At 42.5% G+C, this 20,344-nt stretch overlaps 1 protein-coding gene across 1 annotated transcript; it reads left to right on the forward strand.

The window, feature by feature from the left end:
- The first annotated feature begins 1,606 nt into the window (after nucleotides 1-1,606).
- On the forward strand, nucleotides 1,607-19,748 carry KLF5 (KLF transcription factor 5). Its single transcript, XM_064645881.1, has 4 exons — nucleotides 1,607-2,024; nucleotides 3,907-4,777; nucleotides 5,882-5,941; nucleotides 17,788-19,748. Exons 1-4 carry the CDS (start codon nucleotides 1,806-1,808, stop codon nucleotides 17,964-17,966), a joined length of 1,329 nt encoding a protein of 442 aa, XP_064501951.1. The 5' UTR covers nucleotides 1,607-1,805; the 3' UTR covers nucleotides 17,967-19,748.
- Nucleotides 19,749-20,344: the final 596 nt, after the last annotated feature.

The raw sequence follows: 20,344 nt of genomic DNA on the forward strand, positions 1-20,344 counted from the left end.
TAAAGCTGTTAAAAAGCAGTTTATACTAAACTTGTCCTTTCAGAGGGTCAAAAACGTAGTTTGGAGCCTAACTGGCTTAATACAGGCGACATGACGGGCATTCAAAAACTGTAGTTTGAAGTATAGCCCTAAACTAGGGTTATGTCAAGGGCATTCACACAAAAACAAGACATGATTTAAAAATCTGTTGGTTAAAACACCTGCTTATAGGCTTGAGTGAGGAAAGAAATGCCAGCCGTGAGTCTTCAGAAAAGGACATTGAAGTTTCATTGTCTAAATGCAAATACGTAGTAGTGTTAGTGGATGGAAATTAGCCTGCACGGCTTTAAATGCTACGCTGACGGGAGTAGTCGGATCTGCGTTAGTAATAACAAGCATCGAGCGGCTACGTATTGCTAAACAGACAGTTTGTTTAAAGACATGTTATGCTGAGCTCTTTCCTGGTTCTGTAATTAGTTGTCTACATGCAGGCTCTGAGATATCCTACTCGCTGTGGACTGGGCGGCAAAGAGGAGGAGTGCCAGGTTGACCAGAAAAAAAATGCTTTTTTACGTTTTTAAAAAAGAGCATTATCTGTAAATGATAGGGGATAAATGCGGGGAGGGGGAGGTTGCAACATGTCTGTGGATTCACAGACTCTCTCCCTGCAAACCAGGAGTGCAGAGCTGGCAGAGCCAGGAAAAAGGTGGAAAGTTTGTGCTTTTTTTCCAAGGCTCCACTACGTGCTGTACTTTTCCCATACGACGTGATCCCGCCGGTGTTGCACGAAAGGACAGCGACGCTCCTTTTTCTCTTCCTTCAGCGAAACATGCGGGAGCTTAGCTCACCGTCCTATGTCTACGAGGAAATATGCTTTGCGTCGAAACCACACCTCAAAACAAGTAAATAGAAACTTGTCTCATCCAAGGCGGCGGGGGGGGGGGGAAGAGACGAGACAATCCTCTCTACCTCTTTTCCTCTACCTGTCTTCCTTCTCATCTGCGATATATCTGTGATACGCTGAAAAACAGCATTTTCATAGCGTAGGGGGGCTGTATATCGCAGCGCCGAAATCTATTATCAGCAGGTTTCGAGTACGAGTTGCCTTCGGGACAAAAAATAATAAATCTGAATGACTGCCTTTAAAACCCTTTTGAAGATGAAAGGTAGGACAAGACAGTTGTTTTAAAGTGCCCACATTAGCAGCGCTTCTTTACAAGACTATAAATAATAGTGAAAGCACGAGAGGGGCCTCGGCGGACCGCCGCACTTGCTGAAAACCCGCTTCTACTCCACGGCGAGCATCGCGCCCGCCGACCCTGTCCGAGGACCCTGCGCCGGGCACCGCTCCCTGGCTGCTGCCTGGGCGATACCGCCGGGGTCGGGTCGGGGTCGGGTCCGGGGTCGGGGTCGGTACCGGGACCGCTCCGCGCCGCTGCCCCCGCCGCGCTCGCCGGTGCCGCCGCTGCGGGGCAGGGCCGGATCGGGCCGGGCCGGGCGGCGGGGAGGAGCTGCCCGCGCTCCCCGTAGGCAGGGCGGGCGGCAGGGCCGGCCCCCTTCGCCGGTCTGGGTGGGGTGTAGGGGGGGCCGGGGGTGGAGTAGGGTGAAATAGAGGCGGGCGTGTGTCACCGGGTAGATACCCGCGGCCAGGTACAGGGGGAAGCACTGACGACAGCGGAGTGGATGCGCTCTGGGCTGGGGCTCCTGGGCACTGAGCGCACGAGCAGCCGCCGCCCGGAGCCGCCCGCCCGCCCGGAGCCGCCCGCGGGTCAATCGCTCTGTGCCGGGGCGGGCAGACCGTCCGCGCCGCACCCGCCGCCAGCCTCATGGCCACCAGGGTGCTGACCATGAGTGCCCGCCTGGGGCCCGTGCAGCAGCCCGAGGAGCCGGTGTTCGCGCAGCTCAAGCCCGTGCTAGGCGCCCGGGAGGCAGCGATCTTCCCCGGGGAGGACCTGAAGCAGCAGCCGCCGCCCCAGCAGCCGCAGCAGCACCCCGGGGGCGGCGGGGGCGGCGGCGCGACCCTGCCGGCAGAGGAGATGGTTCAGGTAGGCTGCGGGCACCCCCTCCCAGCCCGCCGGTGGGCGCTGGGTCCCCGCACAGCCCGCCGGCCATCGCGCCTCGCCCGGGTGGGAGCGACCGCTGCGGAGGGTGCGGGTGGGACTGGGTGGGGCCGGGCCGCGGGGCGAGGGCGGCGGACACTGAGGTGCGGGGCTGCGGCGGCAGCGGCGGGGTGTGTGTATGTGTATGTGTGCGTGTGTGTATGTGTGTGCGTGTGCGGGGGAGCGGCCTCGCTGCCCGTGCGGAGCGGGAGCGCTCCCGCGTTCCCGCCGGCGGAGCTGTGCGCGGCGGCCGGGGCCGAGGCGGGGCGCGGGCTCCGCGGGCCGTCCCGCGGCGGACGGGGGGAGCGGGGCTGCCCCCGCGGCTGTGTTGAAAGCTACAGCTGCTGCCTTCGCACTTGCCCGGCGGCAGAATTAGAGCGGCCGCCTGTCCTCCTCGCCCACGCAGGGAGTCATGTTCGGAAAGGGGGGGGGGGGCGAGAGCACACGACACACGGGGTAAGGGGGGACTTCCCGGGATTTTCTGACTATCCCAGGAGGCTGTTTGGGAGCGGATCCACAGGCAAACAGCTGGAGCAGCTAAAAGCGGGAAGACGCCAGTCGCAGCCGGGCTCCAGCCCGCGGACGGTGCCCGTTCCAGGGGCGGCTCCCCGCGCCCCTATGGGACGCCCGCGCTCTCCGGGCCGGCGGGAGCCCCCGGTGCCGCAGCGGGCTGTCGGGCGCTGCGTTTCGGTGGTGTCTTCCCCAGCGAGTAAATAACTCACGGCTTCAAAGCGAGCTACCCTCGGCTCGTAAACAAGAGCTAGAAAAAGTAGTCTGGCATGTCGAGGCAGATCCAGATCAAAGAGTCGGGAAGGCGGCTCCGTTTGTTTGTGGTGTTTACTGGGGGTCTTTGAAGAAAGGTCCTAAAATCCGCTTTCGGGCAGAGTTGCTGTTTGTCAGCTGCTTTCTCTTGCGGGGTGCTAAACGGGTCTGGTATGAGCGCTCTCTTGACAGGGCAGGGGGGAATGTAGCATTTGCCCATTGGAGAGTGCGTGATAAATGTTTTGCCGATGACTGTACACCAGTAATGTATAGGGCTCCAGCCACCCACGGATTCCCTCGCACCACTGCGCTAAGAGAATGATTTTCCAGTAATTAAAGAGCTCTCCGAGGACTGAGGCATGGATCGGGACATGTTTATCATGCTATTAGCCAATTACACACTGCGCAGATTATTACTGATTTAAGTGTAGTCCTGGAGACACTTTACACAAAGAGTACTCTGATGCAGTCAATCCCTCTTCTTGTTATTCAGTATTATTAATAAGTTTACACTTTGGTGTCATATTTCTAATCAAATACTGTTCTTTTATGGATGAAAAATCCTGGAAGTGTACAAATATATATACGTATATATAAGCGTTATTTGAAGTATTAGCATTCAAATAGCCAGCTGAGGATGTGGCTTTTAGAGTTAGCATTTCAAAGAAAAGCGGGTGAAACAGATAGGCAGTCACCCTGCTCGAGCAGTGAATTCCATAGCAGGAGATCTGCAGATTAGGCACAGCGCCTGTCACTTCTGTGCCTCGCACTATCTTGTAGGCATAAAAGATGAAAAGTTTGTGTATGCTGAAACATCAGATCGATCTTAATGTGTGAATGACTTATGCCATGACTTTATCTCCTTGTCTTTGATGACGTTGATCAGTGTGTGATTATAAAAGACAGGTTCTCATTAGTGTGAGTGTTCATAACTTCTTCTGTAGGTGTCTTGCGGCTGGCTGAAGAGTATTGCCTTTTATTTGCAAAGCCTCACATGACTTGCATGCCATCATCTTTCTTGGTTGGTAACAAATCATGTGGATTATGGTTTGTTTTGTCTTTGTAGACAAGATGTGAAATGGAGAAATACTTGGCACCTCAGCTCCCGCCTGTTCCTGTCATCCCCGAACATAAGAAATACAGAAGAGACAGTGCCTCGGTTGTAGACCAGTTTTTCACTGACAGCGAAGGGTTGCCTTACAGCATCAACATGAACGTCTTCCTCCCCGACATTAGCCATCTGAGAACTGGCCTGTACAAATCTCAGCGACCCTGTGTAACCCACATCAAGACAGAGCCGGTCACCATCTTCAGTCACCAGAACGAAACTACTGCCCCTGCCCCTACTCCCACTCAGGCCCTCCCCGAATTTACCAGCATCTTCAGCTCCCACCAAACTCCTGATGTGAACAACATTTTCATCAAGCAGGAGCTTCCAACTCCAGATGTTCATCTTTCTGTCACACCCCAGCAAGGCCAGCTGTATCAGCTCTTGAGCTCACCGGATTTAGATATGCCCAACACTACTACTCAGGCAGCCGTGATGGACTCCCTAAACAATGTCTCCATGCCATCTGCCATGGCGGGCCTTAACACGCTCTCCTCGGCTGTTCCACAGACTGCAATGAAACAGTTCCAGGGTATCCCCCCCTGTAGCTACACCATGCCAAACCAGTTTCTGCAGCAGCAGGCCACTTACTTCCCTCCTTCGCCCCCAAGCTCAGAGCCTGGAAGTCCAGACAGACAAGCAGAGATGCTGCAGAATTTAACCCCCCCTCCATCATATGCCGCAACTATAGCTTCTAAGCTGGCGATTCACAATCCAAACTTACCAGCGACTCTGCCCATAACCCCCCAGAACATCCAACCGGTCAGATACAACAGGAGAAGTAACCCGGATTTGGAGAAAAGACGTATCCACTACTGTGACTATCCTGGTAAGCAATCTATGCCAGAAAATCCCAGCCCTTACAATAAAAAGAGTGTGAATAATCATGGATGAGGTATAAGTGGTTTTTCTTTAGCTGTCATCTACACCTAGGGAGAACCAAATAGTTTCTTGTCAAAGTAGAATTTCTCTTCTTTGTTGTTTTATTTCGAATGGGACATTTTCACATTCTTTAAATAATATATACTGTTTTCTTCATGTCATTTGTTGTTCTCTTAAACAACTGAGTTCATTTTACTATGTTACAAAATTTTTACTCTATAGAAAATAAAAAAATTATGGCCTTTGCTAGTGTAAGTCAGTGTGACTATGCAGCTCCTGCTCTCATTCTTCCAGTACCTGTGGTGGAGCAGAGGCTCAGTTTGTCCAATGCAGTACAACTCAGTGAATCTTCTGGCACCGAAAGAATCATTTCGGCTCCTAGCAGCTGAGGCCATGGCCATATCTTCCCTGTTATGAACAGGAGATTCAGCTGCCCTCAAAAATCCATTAAAACCATCTCTGAAAATTGCCCACAGGTAGATTGTCTTCAGCCTCTCCTTCTCTTACACTGAAGGGGAAGAGGGACCTGACTGTAAACTGTGCCTCCATGTAGTACGTAATCCCAGATACAAGATGTTCACACTCGTTGTAGTGCAGAGAGAAATTGCTGCTCGTGGTTGCTCTTCCCCCTGAGCAACATAACTCTGGGTGGTGTAGCACCCATTCGGTGTGCAGTGTGATAAGTGCTCGGTGGAAGAGTTACGCTGAGCCCCGGGTGACAGTGATACCGAGTCTGGCTTGATCAAGTCCTCTGGGAAATTTTTAAAAGATGAAGCCCCTTGCTGAGTTGTTAATTTACGTAGCAGGTGTTACTGTACATAGATTGTAGCAGCTCTGCCAGAAACATACGTGTTTTTTCTATGTAAAGCAGCATATCCCCAGGAGCTTTCTATGTAAAATTTTACTTCTAAATGACAAAGATGATGCCAGAAAGTAGTAAACTTAAATGTGTCCAGATAGTACCCCAACACTGACTGAGGAAGTTTAAATGTAATGTGAAGTGTTCCTCTTCTCCCTACTGAAGCCTCTCTGCTTTTTTGTTTTGGTTTAGGCTGCACAAAAGTTTATACAAAGTCTTCTCACTTAAAAGCACACCTGAGAACTCACACAGGTATGTATTCACTCTCTTACTGTCTCTTGTTCGTTCATGGCTGACATTTTCTGAGAAAGCAAGCATGTTTGGTCTGCCATCTCCTCCCTGTTTTCTCTAGAGTGGTGTAGGTACAAACTGGCAGTTCAGTTAAGAAATATTTAGGGATTGGTCAATGAAAAGAAAAATTGCTTTTATTAATGCAGTTTTGTTAAACCTTTTATAATACAGAACTCACAATAGCTGAGAATAAAGCAGATGGAAACTTGTCTTTTCAATCTAAAATGCCATTAACGTGTTAAAAAATAGACCTTTTCCCCCTTGAATAATGAATTAAGCATAGTAAACGTATTCTTTTAAAGATTTATCTAAGTAGATGGAATTTTCTGGTTTGGGTTTTTCTCTTTGACCTTTTAGAATTCTTTAATCTTAGAATTTTTCAGAAACATCATGAAAACTCCCAAGATAATGTCCATTTACTTCGTCCTTGGCGTTAAGTGTGTTTTATTATTTTTTTTAAAGACAAGTAGTTCTACATACTTATTTTAAAAAAGCAAAAACATAATTTCATTTTTTTTTGTCAGTGAATGACATTAAAGTGGAAACAATTAAAAGTGTCAGTGAGTCACACTTGTTTTTTGTACCTTGATCAAACTCCACCTGCAGCTGCAGAGACAGTCCTCGTTCTCGGGCCGGCATGGAGTGGAGCTGGGGATGGTGTTGCTTGTGTGTAGGTGCAGGAGCCGTGCATGCAGAGGACAGTGGTTGGGAGGTGGAATTGCCCTAGGTGCTCTTCCTAAGCATTCACCTGCTGAGGCAGGGAGAAGAAGGAAAGAGGGAAACGGGGAGAAAAACTCACCGCTAGGACATCGGAAGCTAGTACCGCTCTTTGCCAGGATCTTAGAACAGAACTGTTCGTGCTAAATCAGTGAAAAGTATCAAATCAAATGAGAGGGCTGCAGCTCCTGTTTTTAAAACTTGAGTATGAGCCTGGTGTTTTTTATGCATGGACGTTGAATCAGAGCAAAACACAAATCACAGTTCAAGCAACTTTGTTATTGAAGCAGGTTGTCAGTGCGATGCCTGTGCCATTCAAGTAAGGAGTAAAAGTCAAAACTTGTCGTGAGATTTCACTATCTCTATGGAAACAAGGCTTTCTGTTCAGCAGCTATTTAGAATGGATCGTTAGATTATCGTAAAGAAATTGAGTATCTCCAGGCTAAACGTTACTAAGGAAATTTTTTTTTGATAAACGAAAGTTACAGTGAAAAATCGAAAGCAGCTGGACAAAGATTACTGCTTTACATTAGTAACAGACTAAACACAAACGCTATTAAAAATACTTTTTATATGTAATCACTCATTAGCAGTAAGTTTAGTAAGAAAGGAATATTTTCATGAGGATGTAAATGTAAGTAGTGTTGGAGGGTAGAAACCCCTTTTAATAAATAATCTGTAAATTTAAGAGTGTGCAATTTCCACTTACGCACTTCAGCCAGGAACTAAATACCAGTTTTAAATATCTCATTTACTATTATATAATAGCTAGAAAGAGAAATAAAAAGAAAGCTTTAGTCTAAAAATTACCATTACATCAGCATTTGAAATGAACATTTCTTCTTTTTTAAATCAATTTATATCTTTTTTGCACCTTGAGTAGTAACGATGTTAGGGTTTACAAAGTTAATACGTGTGTGCATAGAAATACATCCCACGTTGCTAACATATATTGCTTAGGGTCACTAATGTTTATTGTTGCCACTAGAAATGTGGATAGATGTGCAAAGGTCAAAGGAACTGATGTATTCATGAAAACAAGAATGTTGTTTTAGATAAAAATCTAGTGAATTTAAGCAGTTCTGTAATACAAAGGGTCTTCTGGGGAGGTGAATGAAGGGATAAACTGTCTAAAGCGTGCATTACATGCAAGAATGTGAGTCCGTATCCTGTTACCTGCAATATTTCAGAGTTTGGATTAGTTTAACTCTCTTGAATATTCACTTCATAATTGAAGATTTTCAGCACTGATTCTGATCTCTGCCTTAACATATGGTTGAAATGTGTATTAAGAGTCAGATCTCTGACTTAACATTAAATCGATTAATGAGTGTTAAAGTAAAGGGGTGCAAACTCAGGGAAACCTGAGAAGTTGCTCAGCTCCCCCAGGAGTGCTAGGGAATCTCGCTATTGGTTTCCAAAGGACTCAATGCACAGAGGGCTAAATTAGGGAGTGTGCCTCTGTGCATCCCATCCCCCTGAACTGTGAATTCATACAGCACTAATAAATTTTGATTTTTTTAGTTTAAATTTTTTTTAAAGGTCTTTTGTGAAGCTTTTACCTTCAAAGTCTAAAGCAAATGTCACGTAATCCATTTTAATAAAGTTGTGTGTGATATTCTTTCAAATCCCTTGAGGGATAGCAGACCTGTTTATCTGGCTAAACCCGTTCTTTAGTAATCATGGACCACTGAAGTTGTTCTCTCCTTATTCTTAGTTTCTTAACAATACCTTTTAAAGTTGGCTGCAGTCTCTTTCTCATCCCAACCAGTCCCCACCCTTCTCAGCAATCTGTCATCTTAAAATAAAAGAGCCTGCAGCAAAGGTTGTCTGCCATGAAAAGTCAAGACAGACCTTATGGTTTTCTTTTTGTATTGGAAAATCTCAGCCTTTTCACGGTATTTATTTAGCAACCTTTCCCTTCTGAAAGTTTTTCCCTGGGTTTAGTAGACGTTCTTTGAGAACAAAGCTAAGGGAAATGTTATTTTTGATAGGTGGAATGTAGGCTGTAGTCTTTTCTTTTTCAGTTGGGATATGAACACGCTGTCAGACTTTGTGAGGTACATTTAAATAAAACTGTAGGAAATGGGCAAGAGGAAAATCCCATACATTTTTCTTCTTAAGTGTTCCCAAGGTGTTTATCTTACACCAAGTCAGGTGGTATAAGCTAATGTAGTTATGCTGATTTAATGCAATTACTCTGGACTCTTGCTGTTGATTAGGAATCCAGTATTCCCATTAAGAGCTAAGTATTTGTACCAGTTGCAGAGGCAGGCACACATTTTTCTTTCTCTATGTAATGCTTTAGCATTTGTAAATGACGAAGTAGATTTTAGTTCAAAACTGGTAACCCCAAACCAGAATATGAACAAAGATTCAAATGTTGAAAAGATGCGTAACGCTTTTTATCCATTTCCATGCAGGTGTCTGGTACATCGTAGTACCTTAAAACACTTCCTTTTAAAATAACTTTACCTGTTCGTCGTGGAACAAGTTTCTTTTTATGCCCGGCATTGTGCAACTATGGTATAAAATGTGTGAGGGAGTTGTGCATTTATCGCAGGCTGTTCAGCAGTAAAACCGCCTTAAACCTTTGGCATAACAGCTATATGTCCAACTTAAAAAACCTGCCAAATATCAATGAAAAGCAGTTACTTGCGTATTGCAGAATGCGTAAACTTCATTCAGTTCCTTTTCTGGCATCTGAGTATATAAATATATATATCACGCAATCATTTAGCAACAGTGGCCCTGTGACTTACCCTTTTAGATTTCTTTATATGCTAAAGATTGGATTGTGGAAATTAAGTGTTTGATATGTGGGTACCTGAAATACCCTACCTGCAACACTGCAGAACTGCTGGCTCCAGGGGTTTTTTACAGCTGCACGCTTCAGAATTGCGTATGTTTTTTAGAGGAAAATCTGTCATTGTTTTGAACGCATCAAGGCACGCACATTGCGGACATTTTCCAGCTGCATATTGGTTTTCTGTATACAGAGTCTTTGTACAGGCATGTTCTCTGGTCACATGATGGGCTTGCCATTAATAGTTTCTAGCATTAACTGCAGAACTATTTCATCTCTATCTATAGATCTAGTTTGGATTTAGTGATGGGAAGTGGAAGCCGAGATAACTCAAGAGAAATGGCATTTCTCTAAATGAGATGCACTCAAAATGCTTCCACTGTCCCTAGTTATTTCAAATGTTTATATAGGCATGGAACAGCTGCTGACTTGTGCAGTTCCTCAAGGTGTTAAACGTTTTATTTTATTTTAGATTTCTGCCTCGATAGATCCAAAATTAGACTGATGGTACAACAGAATTAGAACCAGTTGTGTGCAGTGGACTTGAGCAGTCCCTAGGACTTGGTGCTCTTTAGGGACACTTGTTAAAGGTGGTACCATATAGAATTGCCCAGGAATTCAGGATGCCTGTTGTTGAGAAGGGAAAATAGGTAGTAGTTTGACTCCTGGTGGAAGAAAAGCACCTTGTGAAAACATGTATCAACTCAAATCATCCTGAGACTCTGGTGAGGGATTTCACTCAGGGAGCACAAATGAGGAATGGAGGCCCCAAAAGAGTCTGCTTTGCTCATGGTTGCAGCCGTCTGTGCATATAGCAAACCTCATCCTGGAAAAATCTTTGCATCATGAAAACAGATACTAAGTAATATTTCTGTGCAGACCCCACTTCTTTGACCTGTTAGATGAGTCAGTTGCACAGATTATACTTTAAGGAGCTGTCAGTAAATGCCATCATTGATAGAGACCATAAGGAAAAGTGGAAGAGAGTTAAATAAAACTGTTGACAAAGTGCATTAAAGTGCAGTGTTGCTAGACAGTGCAGAAGAGTATGTTAGCATCTTTTATTTATGAATTCTTCTAAATCCATTAGTTGCCTGTGTGAGAAATGGAAGTACATTATTTTCCTGTGCAAACCACAGTTTAAGGGAAAATAATGCATTTTTTTTTCCAACACTTTGTGAACAATTGCAGATCTTGGGATTAATTATCTGGTTCTTTATCTGTAGTCAGAAGCTAAATGAGAAGTGTTAGAATGTGTTGCTCAAAAGAAGGTGAAATTTTAGCAACGTAAAACTATATTCTAATTAAATATTACTGATCATTCACATCAGCATACAATTTTTACGAATCAGGAATTAAATTCTAAGGTGTCAGGTGAGGGGTATTCAGATTTTAGATACCGAAAAGAAAAGCCTAATATTTTCTTTTTGATTAAAAGCCTAGAAAGTCCCTCTAAGCATGAAAGCTTAAAAAAACTGTTGTTTCTGTCAATTGCTCCCTGAGAGGATTAAACTTCAGTTCCAAGATATTTGATTCCTGATAAGGAAACTGTTGACCTAAGAGACTGACTTTAAATATAGTTCATTTTGAGACCGCCCTCCATAGGCTAATATAGTCCCCAAGATTCACAGCAATTGCCAGTGATTAAAACTTTCCATTATTTGATCAGACATTCCTTATTGTAATTAATTTCTGAGCTTGACTGGGATGATTGACTCCTGCTTCCAGCCGGAGTAGTGTGTTGCTTGTTGTTTGTTAGATGACCTGCACCTCCCATTGGTGAAAGATTAGAAACATTTGAGTAATGTCCTAGTTTAGTCTGAGTATCTTAGTAGCAGCATTCCTGTCCTGTCAGGCTGCATTATTTATATTCAGTGATCTCTAACAACTCTGATTAAGGACATATTAAAACCTTTGATTTTGGCAAGTGTACAGTGCTTCGCTTTGAGTTAAAATAGCTTTTGTGCTTTGCTTTAATTTTTAATTTTTTTGTGTGTGTCTGTGTGCATACAGTAGATGGATATCTGGAAGTCTACAGTACATGTTTAATAAATTCCATTTTAAGAGCACCTCTTATCTGACTGCACAAAAGCCAGTGTTACTGGTGAGAGAGCTAAAGAGCTGTTCTTGTACCACAGGCATAGGTTAGGAAATGTGTTCTTAGGAAATGCGTAGACACAGCCATGCACCCCAGATGGCAGGGATTTCTTATAAACCTACTTTAAAAAAATTCCTTTCCTCTTTGTTTGCATATCTCTTTGAAGAGAGACCACCTCTGTTAAGACAGAATGTTATACCAGAAAGAAAATAAACCATTGCACAGGCCAGTCAAGATTCCCCAGTAATCCTTGAACTGCATAAGACAACACTTACCAAAATAAATGTGCTTCAAGAAGTGATGGGAGCCCTGCGAAGGTAATTCCTCTCCGGTCAGAAAGTGGATGATGCACAGTTTCTTTTCAGTCCTCTTTGCTCACCACTCAGTTATCTTTTATTCCTGTCCATGCTTGATTTATCAGTGATCAGACTTCGAGGGCTCAATAGCTCTCTGTTAAAAAATTCCTCAAAATGCTGTTTCATTGTGAAGTAGTACCTAATGGTCCCACTCCAGCCATTACTATACTAGGTAGTGGCTTTATCACATTTTAAAACGTGCAGCATATGCTACTCATTCATATCATTGATGGGATGGATGTTTCAAGGACTAAATTTGCTTTGTCACTCACAAAATAAGCTGGACATACTTTTCGTGCTGCCAGGCCTCTTGGACAACTGAGAATTTTGGTGCACTAAAGAGCTTTTAAATACCCAAGGGATTATTTGTTTTGAAACTTCAGCTTTCTGTTCTTTTTCAAAAAAAAAAAACCCACAACCCAAGTACAAACCAAGAAGCTGCTTTTAATGACGACTGCAGCACTTGGTCAATGGCAGAAGGAAGGTCTGATTTTAACTAAACACTGGGAGCAAAACACATCTGAACGAGTGCAGGCATACACCCAAGTAACTACTTTCCGGTCCAGTTAGCCTGGAAGAGACCAGAGTTTAAAACTGTGGTGCTGTGAGCTAGAGAAACACTATTTCAAGCAAACTAAAATAGAAAAAAAAATTTGTTTGTTCTTATTTTTTTTCTAAAAATTTAAGGCTATAGCATGTCAGGGAATTAAGACGACTGATGTTAACATGTGAAAAATTTGAAAACAAATTCACTGGAAAGCTTTGAGACAACATAAATATTTTTAATAATCTGGTTTGAAACTGAACATGATAAAGGTTATGTACATAACTGGTGCAGTTATGGTGCGGAAGCTTCTGCTTTGCCTGCCACTTTTTTATCATACCTAGCTGAAAATTTTTTAAGGCCAGACACTTGCCACTAGAAATAGTTCCATAGTAAACACAAGTAATATTAAAATGGAAAGACTGGCGGAGGGTGTCTTTATACTTTCTTACAAGATGTAATCAGGTGTTGTCTTTTTGGAGTCTTTGAAAAGCATGCTACCTTTTATTTGTCAAGGAAGCTCCAAACTTGCTGTTCTGACAAAAATTTCTGATAGCAAACAAGTGAAGTTGCAGGCGTTGCCTGGTGTAATACCTGTATTTGGATTTCTGCATACCAATAGAGTTACCTAACTTTAGGTTTGAAAATCCAGCCCTTGCTGTTTACAGCTTTATATTTAAAGAAAGCCATCCTAGCAGTGAATTGCGGAAATAAAGTCATAAATCTCTTCAGTGAAATAAGGAAGTTTGTTTTCTTCTTAGTAGGGAAATTCATCAATAATGGAAGCTTTCAGTGACTGGTTTTTTCCAAACAGAATTTTAAACAGAAACGTGTTCTTGCATAGAGGCTGCATGTTGAAGATAGAGGGTGTCTTCAAAATGACCGTCACTCCCGCACTGGTGGCACTGTGCCTTACCCAAATGAGCATGGCCGTGAGTGTCACTGCCAGCGACTAGAATTAGTGTTTGGAAAGCAGTTGGTGCATTTTGACATGGCTAAATCACAAGAAGATAAATTAAAGGGAGAAGAGGCAACACAGTGTGTTTACTGGTCCAGACCACTCTCCTGTGGTATTGATAAGAAACCTGAACCTTGGGATCTACCTTGAGGAAATTTTATCTGTTGAAGTGACTGGTTAGGTTAGCATGTTATATGTGGATATCTACATATCTTTTTGACATCCTTGCAATCTCATAGCATTGTAAATAATTTTTTGTAACGGGCACATTGCAAGCAAAATAGTCTCCTTTCAGGTTAAGCTCCCTTATCTCTTGGTAGGTGCTTTCTGTAAAAGAGCTTCCAAACTAAACATTAGAGCTTAAAATTTCTGTGCGCAAGTACAAGTCTCTTTCTCATGCTCCACAAATGTATTTTTTTTACACTGGAGAGTGGATACGTATTAAGAGCTCAAGAACTTAAAGATATATTTTGTGATGTATAAGCCTAGCAAAATATTTTAAATCAGTGATACTGGATGGAGGTTATGCAGAAATCCAATTAAACTTATGAAATCCCTATCCCGTTGAAGTCTAATTTAAAGGAAAGCAGTTCTGTTTCCCAGAAGTGCTGCGTATAATATTTCTGGCTAGGGAAGAAAGGGTTGGAGTGTGCTATTTGGCTGGAAATCGGTACCAGCTTCCTTCATGGTGTTTTAGTTGAACAGTGTTGACATTCTAACAAATCCCATGGAAGCTCCCCTGAAGTGGAGGAGTTAGCTGTTTTCTTGCTTTTACAGTGAAATATCTGTTTGATACCGCGATCACGTTCCAGAAAACCAAGCCGTACTGCCTTCATATTTGATGACCAGTGGCATTCTTGGTTTAACACCCTATAGAAGCCCTAAATTGCTGGAGGAAAACCAAATATTTCTAAAACTTTACTGCTACTGTATTTCTCACAATCATTAAAGTAAACAAATCTTACATTACTATGTAGCCAACGAAAACAGTGGATAAAGGGTTCAGTGTCCCTTGTTGTATATACCTGCTTTTTTAAAAAATAAATCTTCAACCCAGATTTCTCAGAGCTTTAAAGTCAGCATAGCAAAAAAGTACGATCACTTCAGAAAATATGTAATGTGAGGTGCTTTTTCCCTCTCTTGCAGGAACTTAAACCAAATTCTTATTTCTGCTAAGTGACAAAAAGCATGTGTATAGGTTGAGAGAGAGAAAATACTACCAGATAGTTGTTCTTCTGCTTGCTCTAAAAGAGTGAAAATAATCTCCACCTACTTTTTCTTGCCCCTGCTTCCTCCTTGCCCAAAAGGAAAACATTTGAAATTGAGTCAGTTCTTAAATAGAACTTTCCAACGGAAACTAGCATTACAAACATAGATATTCAGTATTTTACCCCTAGGATTTATTCAAAATAGTCTGGGCCTCTACACTGGCACTAAAAATACATTTTCCAGTTCTCACTGTTGGCCAAAGCAGGGGTTAAAAGCAGCATTCTGACCTTAATTTCCAGTACATAAAGGTAACACTGTTAAAACAATCTGTGTAAGGCAGCAGCTTGTTCCCCTCTGTTCATCCGTCCCTGAGCAGTGCTTGGTTTAGCTCAGGTCTGCAGCAGTCTGCCGGCAGGGAGGAGCGGTGCTATTCTGCATGTAGCTTTTCCCCTGAGCAACGCTGTTGCCCAGGAGGATTCTGGCGGTGGCTGGCACTGTAGTGACCGTGACAGTGCGGTAAGTGTCGAGATAGTGTCTCTACGAAGTTGAGTGCCCTGGAGTTTGATGGGTGTTCTGGTTGCTGGACTCGATGTTGGTTTGGACGCTGTTGCACCCAGCAAGGTACAGGGTTCACTGCTGCCCCAGCTGCTGGCAGTTCGTGTGCCAGGAGCCTTCGTATCACTGCCGACACTGCTCACACGAGGAAAAGTTTTAATGGAGGACAGCTTCTTTTTCTGTTTGTACTCTAACAGGGTCAGGTACCACCTACACAAGACAACTTTGAGGCTGCTTGTTCAATGCAGTGTAGTCCAACACTTGGTGAAAGTTGCATGTACTTCATATCTCCTTGATGCTTGGAAACAGATTTTAATCTCCGGGTCCCCATTCCGATCTGGTCTGGATATTTCTAGGCTTTCATTTACTAGTGCTATTTTCCTGCCCTCTTTACCTTTTCTGTCATTCCTTGTGTAATTCTGCAAAATGTAAGAGCAAACATTTGGAGTAGATAGAGACCTAACTATGTATATGCTCTCCCTGGGCAGTGAGGGGGGGCAGGATCACAAGACTAGGAGTTCAGCATCAAGTATAAAGTTGGCAGTTTTAAGTGAAGACTTTTAAAGAAGAGTTTAAAGCTAGTTGGGAGAAAAGAGAAAGAAATGAGAAAAATAAATAAATACACTGGCTTTAAGTTAAGATGTTTCAAATGCAGGAGTAATGCTTTTGTGTAACCTCCGTATGTGCATGTGTGTTTTAAAGCAAAGTGTTCGCAGATCTCCCTGGTGCTGTGCCTATTGATCAGCAACAGTCTTTTACAGACACCCTTAATAGCCCAGTTAAAATACATCAATGTATATAGTGCAAAAGGTCCCTCACTGAAGAGGGACCTTTCCTGTCATTCTGCTGTGAAGACCAAATGTGTTATCTGGCTTCTCTGGTGTTATAAAAGCTTTACACACTGGGTTTGAATGAAATCTGTATTTTAGCCTACAGTATGTGTTACACAGAGCAAAAAACAATCCTATATGATAGAGCATTCGGTCTTCAATCAGCATCCGAATTTACTCAGAGTAAATTCAGCTATGACAGAAATCTATGATCATTTGTGTTCTGCTTTGCGATCCACCAAGTAATTATAAATTCCGTGAGAGGTGGTGCCAGGCTCTTGTTGTTCTTAAGGGATGTTACATTTCCACCATGATTTCAATAAATCCTAGTTGCTGTTTTGCAAAGAGGTGGTTGGGTGGTTAGTTTTTCTTGCAGAGGTCTGGTTATGGTTGTGACCTTGCTAACTTGAAGCCACATCCCCCTTGTGAGCAAAGGGCTGGTTCTGCACTCAGTAGGAGTTGAAAAGTTTCTAGTTGATCAGAAGAAGCAGTAGAAACTCCCAGACAAAAACATTTTCATAATTTCATCTGCATGATAAATAAGGGCTTTTGAAGTAATGTTTTGGAGTTTCTCAGATGGTGTTACCTGCATAGCTTATGCAGAATAAACAGATTGCAGGATGTAGGCTTCTCTCTTTTTTCCACATGCTTGTGTGATGGTAAAAAATGGAAAAGCAGGAGGCACTCAACAGTGCAGTAGGACTGAGACTGTGAGGGTAAAGGTCTGAGACCAATGGAGAGGTAGAAGAGGTTAGAAAGGCCTTTTTGGAATGCTCGGCTTGAGTGTATTTCTGCTCCAGATGAAGCTACTGCCACAGAAGTCGTCATGGCTGTGTGAATTTATATTTCTCCCATTTCAACAAACACCTGTAAATTGTAGGCATGCTTAAAATACTGTGTTTATAGTTCTAAAATGGATGAATGCAAACATTTGAGGTGCTTGGACCATTGTATTCAAGACTAGGTGGATATTTTGAAGTTGCATTCAGAGCTGCTGTAACACAGCAAGTTTTCAGAGATGCCATGCTCCCCTACATCAGTACAGACTGCTAGAAACAGCAGGCACTTTCCACCTCTAAAATATGGCTATTTAAGCACCTTATTGTAGACATTTCATTCTGAAAATGGGTGCTTTGAACTTGAAGGTGCACCCTTCACCTATATATAGCTAGCCTCAAGCAGGATACCACAAGTTTTTATTGCTTGTTACATTTTAGAAAATACTATCCTCAGTGTGTTTGTATCACACCGTGCCCCTTTCTTCACACATCAGAAGCTCTTGAACAGATCTGCACACTACAAAGAATCTTCGTAGAAGTCTTCCTTCCCATTTCAGACCTCTTAAAAAAAACTCTGTATAACTTCCCCATTTTTCAAAGGTGCAAGCATAAGTTACAAACTTGGCTAGATTGTCACGTGAGGCTGCTTTTTTTTCCTGCTCCCTGTCATAGTGAAGTGAGTGTAAAGGAATATATTTCAGTCTCATAGAGGCTTCTTAACTCTGCATTTCTGTACCATAGCTGTCTCTAATTTGCATTTGGAAGTTTCTTGCATTTTACTGAGGTATTAAATCACGCTTTCAAGAACAAAATTTGCTGAAAAAAACAAAGGGGCTCCTTGTTTGTCATTTGTTTCTTCAGATGGAAGAGCAGTGCTATTCGATGTGATCTCTCATCGGTTTTCTTTGCTAAAGAGTGATGGCTGACAGTTTCGCTTCTCTGTGCTCTCTTTCAGGTGAGAAACCATACAAGTGCACGTGGGAAGGCTGCGACTGGAGATTCGCTCGCTCGGATGAACTAACGCGCCACTACAGGAAGCACACGGGGGCAAAGCCCTTCCAGTGCGCCGTCTGCAACCGCAGCTTCTCCCGCTCCGATCACCTGGCTCTCCACATGAAGAGGCATCAGAACTAAAACCTGGACTTGTCATTGAGGCTGTTTTGTATCTATGCAATTTCCTATTGACTCTCAACATACAACTGAAATTAGTTTAATTTTTGAGTATGGGTTATCCATTTAAAAGAAATCTCAAAAGAAACTGGAAATGTATATTTTGTATATTTATGCGGGAAAAGGGAAGACACTGTATCACAATACCAGAGTGTTTGGTCATTTGTTTGCTTTCATAATGTATATGGCTTTAGTCAGCAGGTTCATCTCTTTACAAGTATTATATATCTCAACACATTGCAGCTTCATACATATTTTTTCCTCTTGCGGTGTTTTGACCAAAGCACTGTCATTATGGTGACAGTGTTTGGTAAACAAATTAATGAGAGGATGCAGATGAATGCACACAGTGGAAAAGCCATAAACTGTAATCTGTCAGGTTTTTACTGGACATATTAAATACATGTGTTTTGTGTTGTTTTTTTTTTAATGTTAAGCTGTTCTGTGGATATAAAATACATAGAAAAATTCATAAACAGCCATAGAACAAAATACTTTGTTCTGTGTGTTGCATGTTTGCTATGACAAAGATTTTGTAAATATGCAGATCAGCTTTTTTAGGTTTATTACAAAAGTTTTCTAAGAAACATCTGAAAAAAGCAGTTGTTTTACATTTGATAACATGGCACATTTATGAAAAAAAGCTACTTATATACCTCTCAAAAAAGAACCAACTTAGCTTCATTTTTCTTAAGAGAACTGAGCTAAGCCTTTCAGATGTTTTGTACCTGTTAACTCAATGGTGTGCACTGAATATTCAAAGCAGGATTTTGTTTTCAAATTGCTTAAAAGGGCAAAACATGCAGAATGAACTGTAAAGTCAATGTCGGAAGCTGAAATAACGGGGATAGTCAAAATGAACATAGAATGTTAAACCTCTTACTATAAGCTAAACTTAGTATCTCTTTAAAAAGAAGGATTTAGGATGCAGTTTCCATACGCAGACATGTTAAGCTGGTTCAGCACCAGTATGATCTAGTTTGATGTGGATATTGCATGTAATTTACTAGGAGGTAAAGGATACAGTAGTTTTGTTTAAAATTACAGTGCAGTTTAGTTAATCCACTGTTCAGATTGACACGCAAGGGAAAATTTACTGCTGACAAAAGTAGCTGAAATTCCACTGAAGTCAAAGAAATGGTGCCCTTTTTGCTAACAATGACTTTGATCCACCGTGCTCAGCCTTGAAATTGTAGATGAAGGGCCAAAGATGAGGTTAGACCAGGTAGGATTTGGCCAGACAACAGGAGAAAACCAAACAAAATAGTAAGTGTCTGAACTTCACAAGCCGTAATATTAAGCTGTCAACCAAAGCCTAGAATAGACAATCAAAATACCAAAAAAGGGTCTTGCAGGAAACCCTGCTTTGTTAAAACCGTTATTTGTCTTTATTTATTTGTGGTATATGATAGACTCTTTTTTTTAAGACAATTTTACGTATACTTGATAAATTATAGTTTTGTTTGTTATAGTTAGAAATGTTGCTCTTAATGTAAATAGTTGACAAATGATGTAAATAATTTTGTAAGGCTTCAAATGTTTATACGTGGAAACACATGCATAAATTGGTTGCTGTTTTGCTTCTTTTGCCTCCCCCTTACCTTATTTTTGTATTGTGGTATTTCCTATGCAAATGATGGAGCAAACAGCTGTATAGTTGTAGAATGTTTTGAGAGAGAATGAAATGGTTTATATATAAAGACTCTTTTTTTTTTTTTTGCAAAATAAAACAAAGTGCCTAATGTGTGTGCGTGTGCGTGCATGTGCTCTCTCTAGCTCACGACAATGAAAGTTCTGTGTTTTTGCAGTGGGAGCTGGAAATCATGGCAATATTAACCAAAGAGTGTCTGTTCTGCATAGGAGGGGCTGCCCCTTTGGAAAATACCTGGCACTTCTGCCTCCTGCCCTGATGAAAATAATAAATGTGAAGGGATAAAGGGTGGTGCTTTTCTGCCATCTGAACTTTAAAGGAAGTGTATGGTTGCCTGAAAACGATTGCAATTGTCCATCTACAGTGGCATGATTGGAAATCGAAGGTTGGGTGTATAGAGGTATACAAATTCTTTCCCACTTTCAAAATGGTTAAAACCTATTCACGCTCATCAGCAGTGATGCCCAAAAGACGTTTCTCCCCAGAAAGGTGCTTTCATGCCCTAGAAAGGCAGGAAGGTCCCATAACAGCACTATACAATGCCTGCCACAGCAGTATCTCCTTTTCGGTATTTCTCCCTTGGGAGAAGGAAGTATAGTTCACTTGAAAAATTTGAGTGGATGTGTATGTTGAAATTGGGATGGGGGTACATCTGTCGTCTTCTCCTTTTCTCCAAGCTTAAAAAAAAACA

Source organism: Pseudopipra pipra, chromosome 2 (genome assembly GCF_036250125.1).
Source record: "Pseudopipra pipra isolate bDixPip1 chromosome 2, bDixPip1.hap1, whole genome shotgun sequence".
Lineage (NCBI taxonomy): Eukaryota > Metazoa > Chordata > Aves > Passeriformes > Pipridae > Pseudopipra > Pseudopipra pipra.

Coding starts and splice junctions, on each gene's coding strand:
- KLF5 (XM_064645881.1), top strand. CDS start 1,806: ATGGCCACCAGGGTGCTGACCATGAGTGCCCGCCTGGGGCCCGTGCAG. Junction 4,778..5,881: donor CCACTACTGTGACTATCCTG/GTAAGCAATCTA, acceptor GTTTTGGTTTAG/GCTGCACAAAAGTTTATACA. Junction 5,942..17,787: donor ACACCTGAGAACTCACACAG/GTATGTATTCAC, acceptor GCTCTCTTTCAG/GTGAGAAACCATACAAGTGC.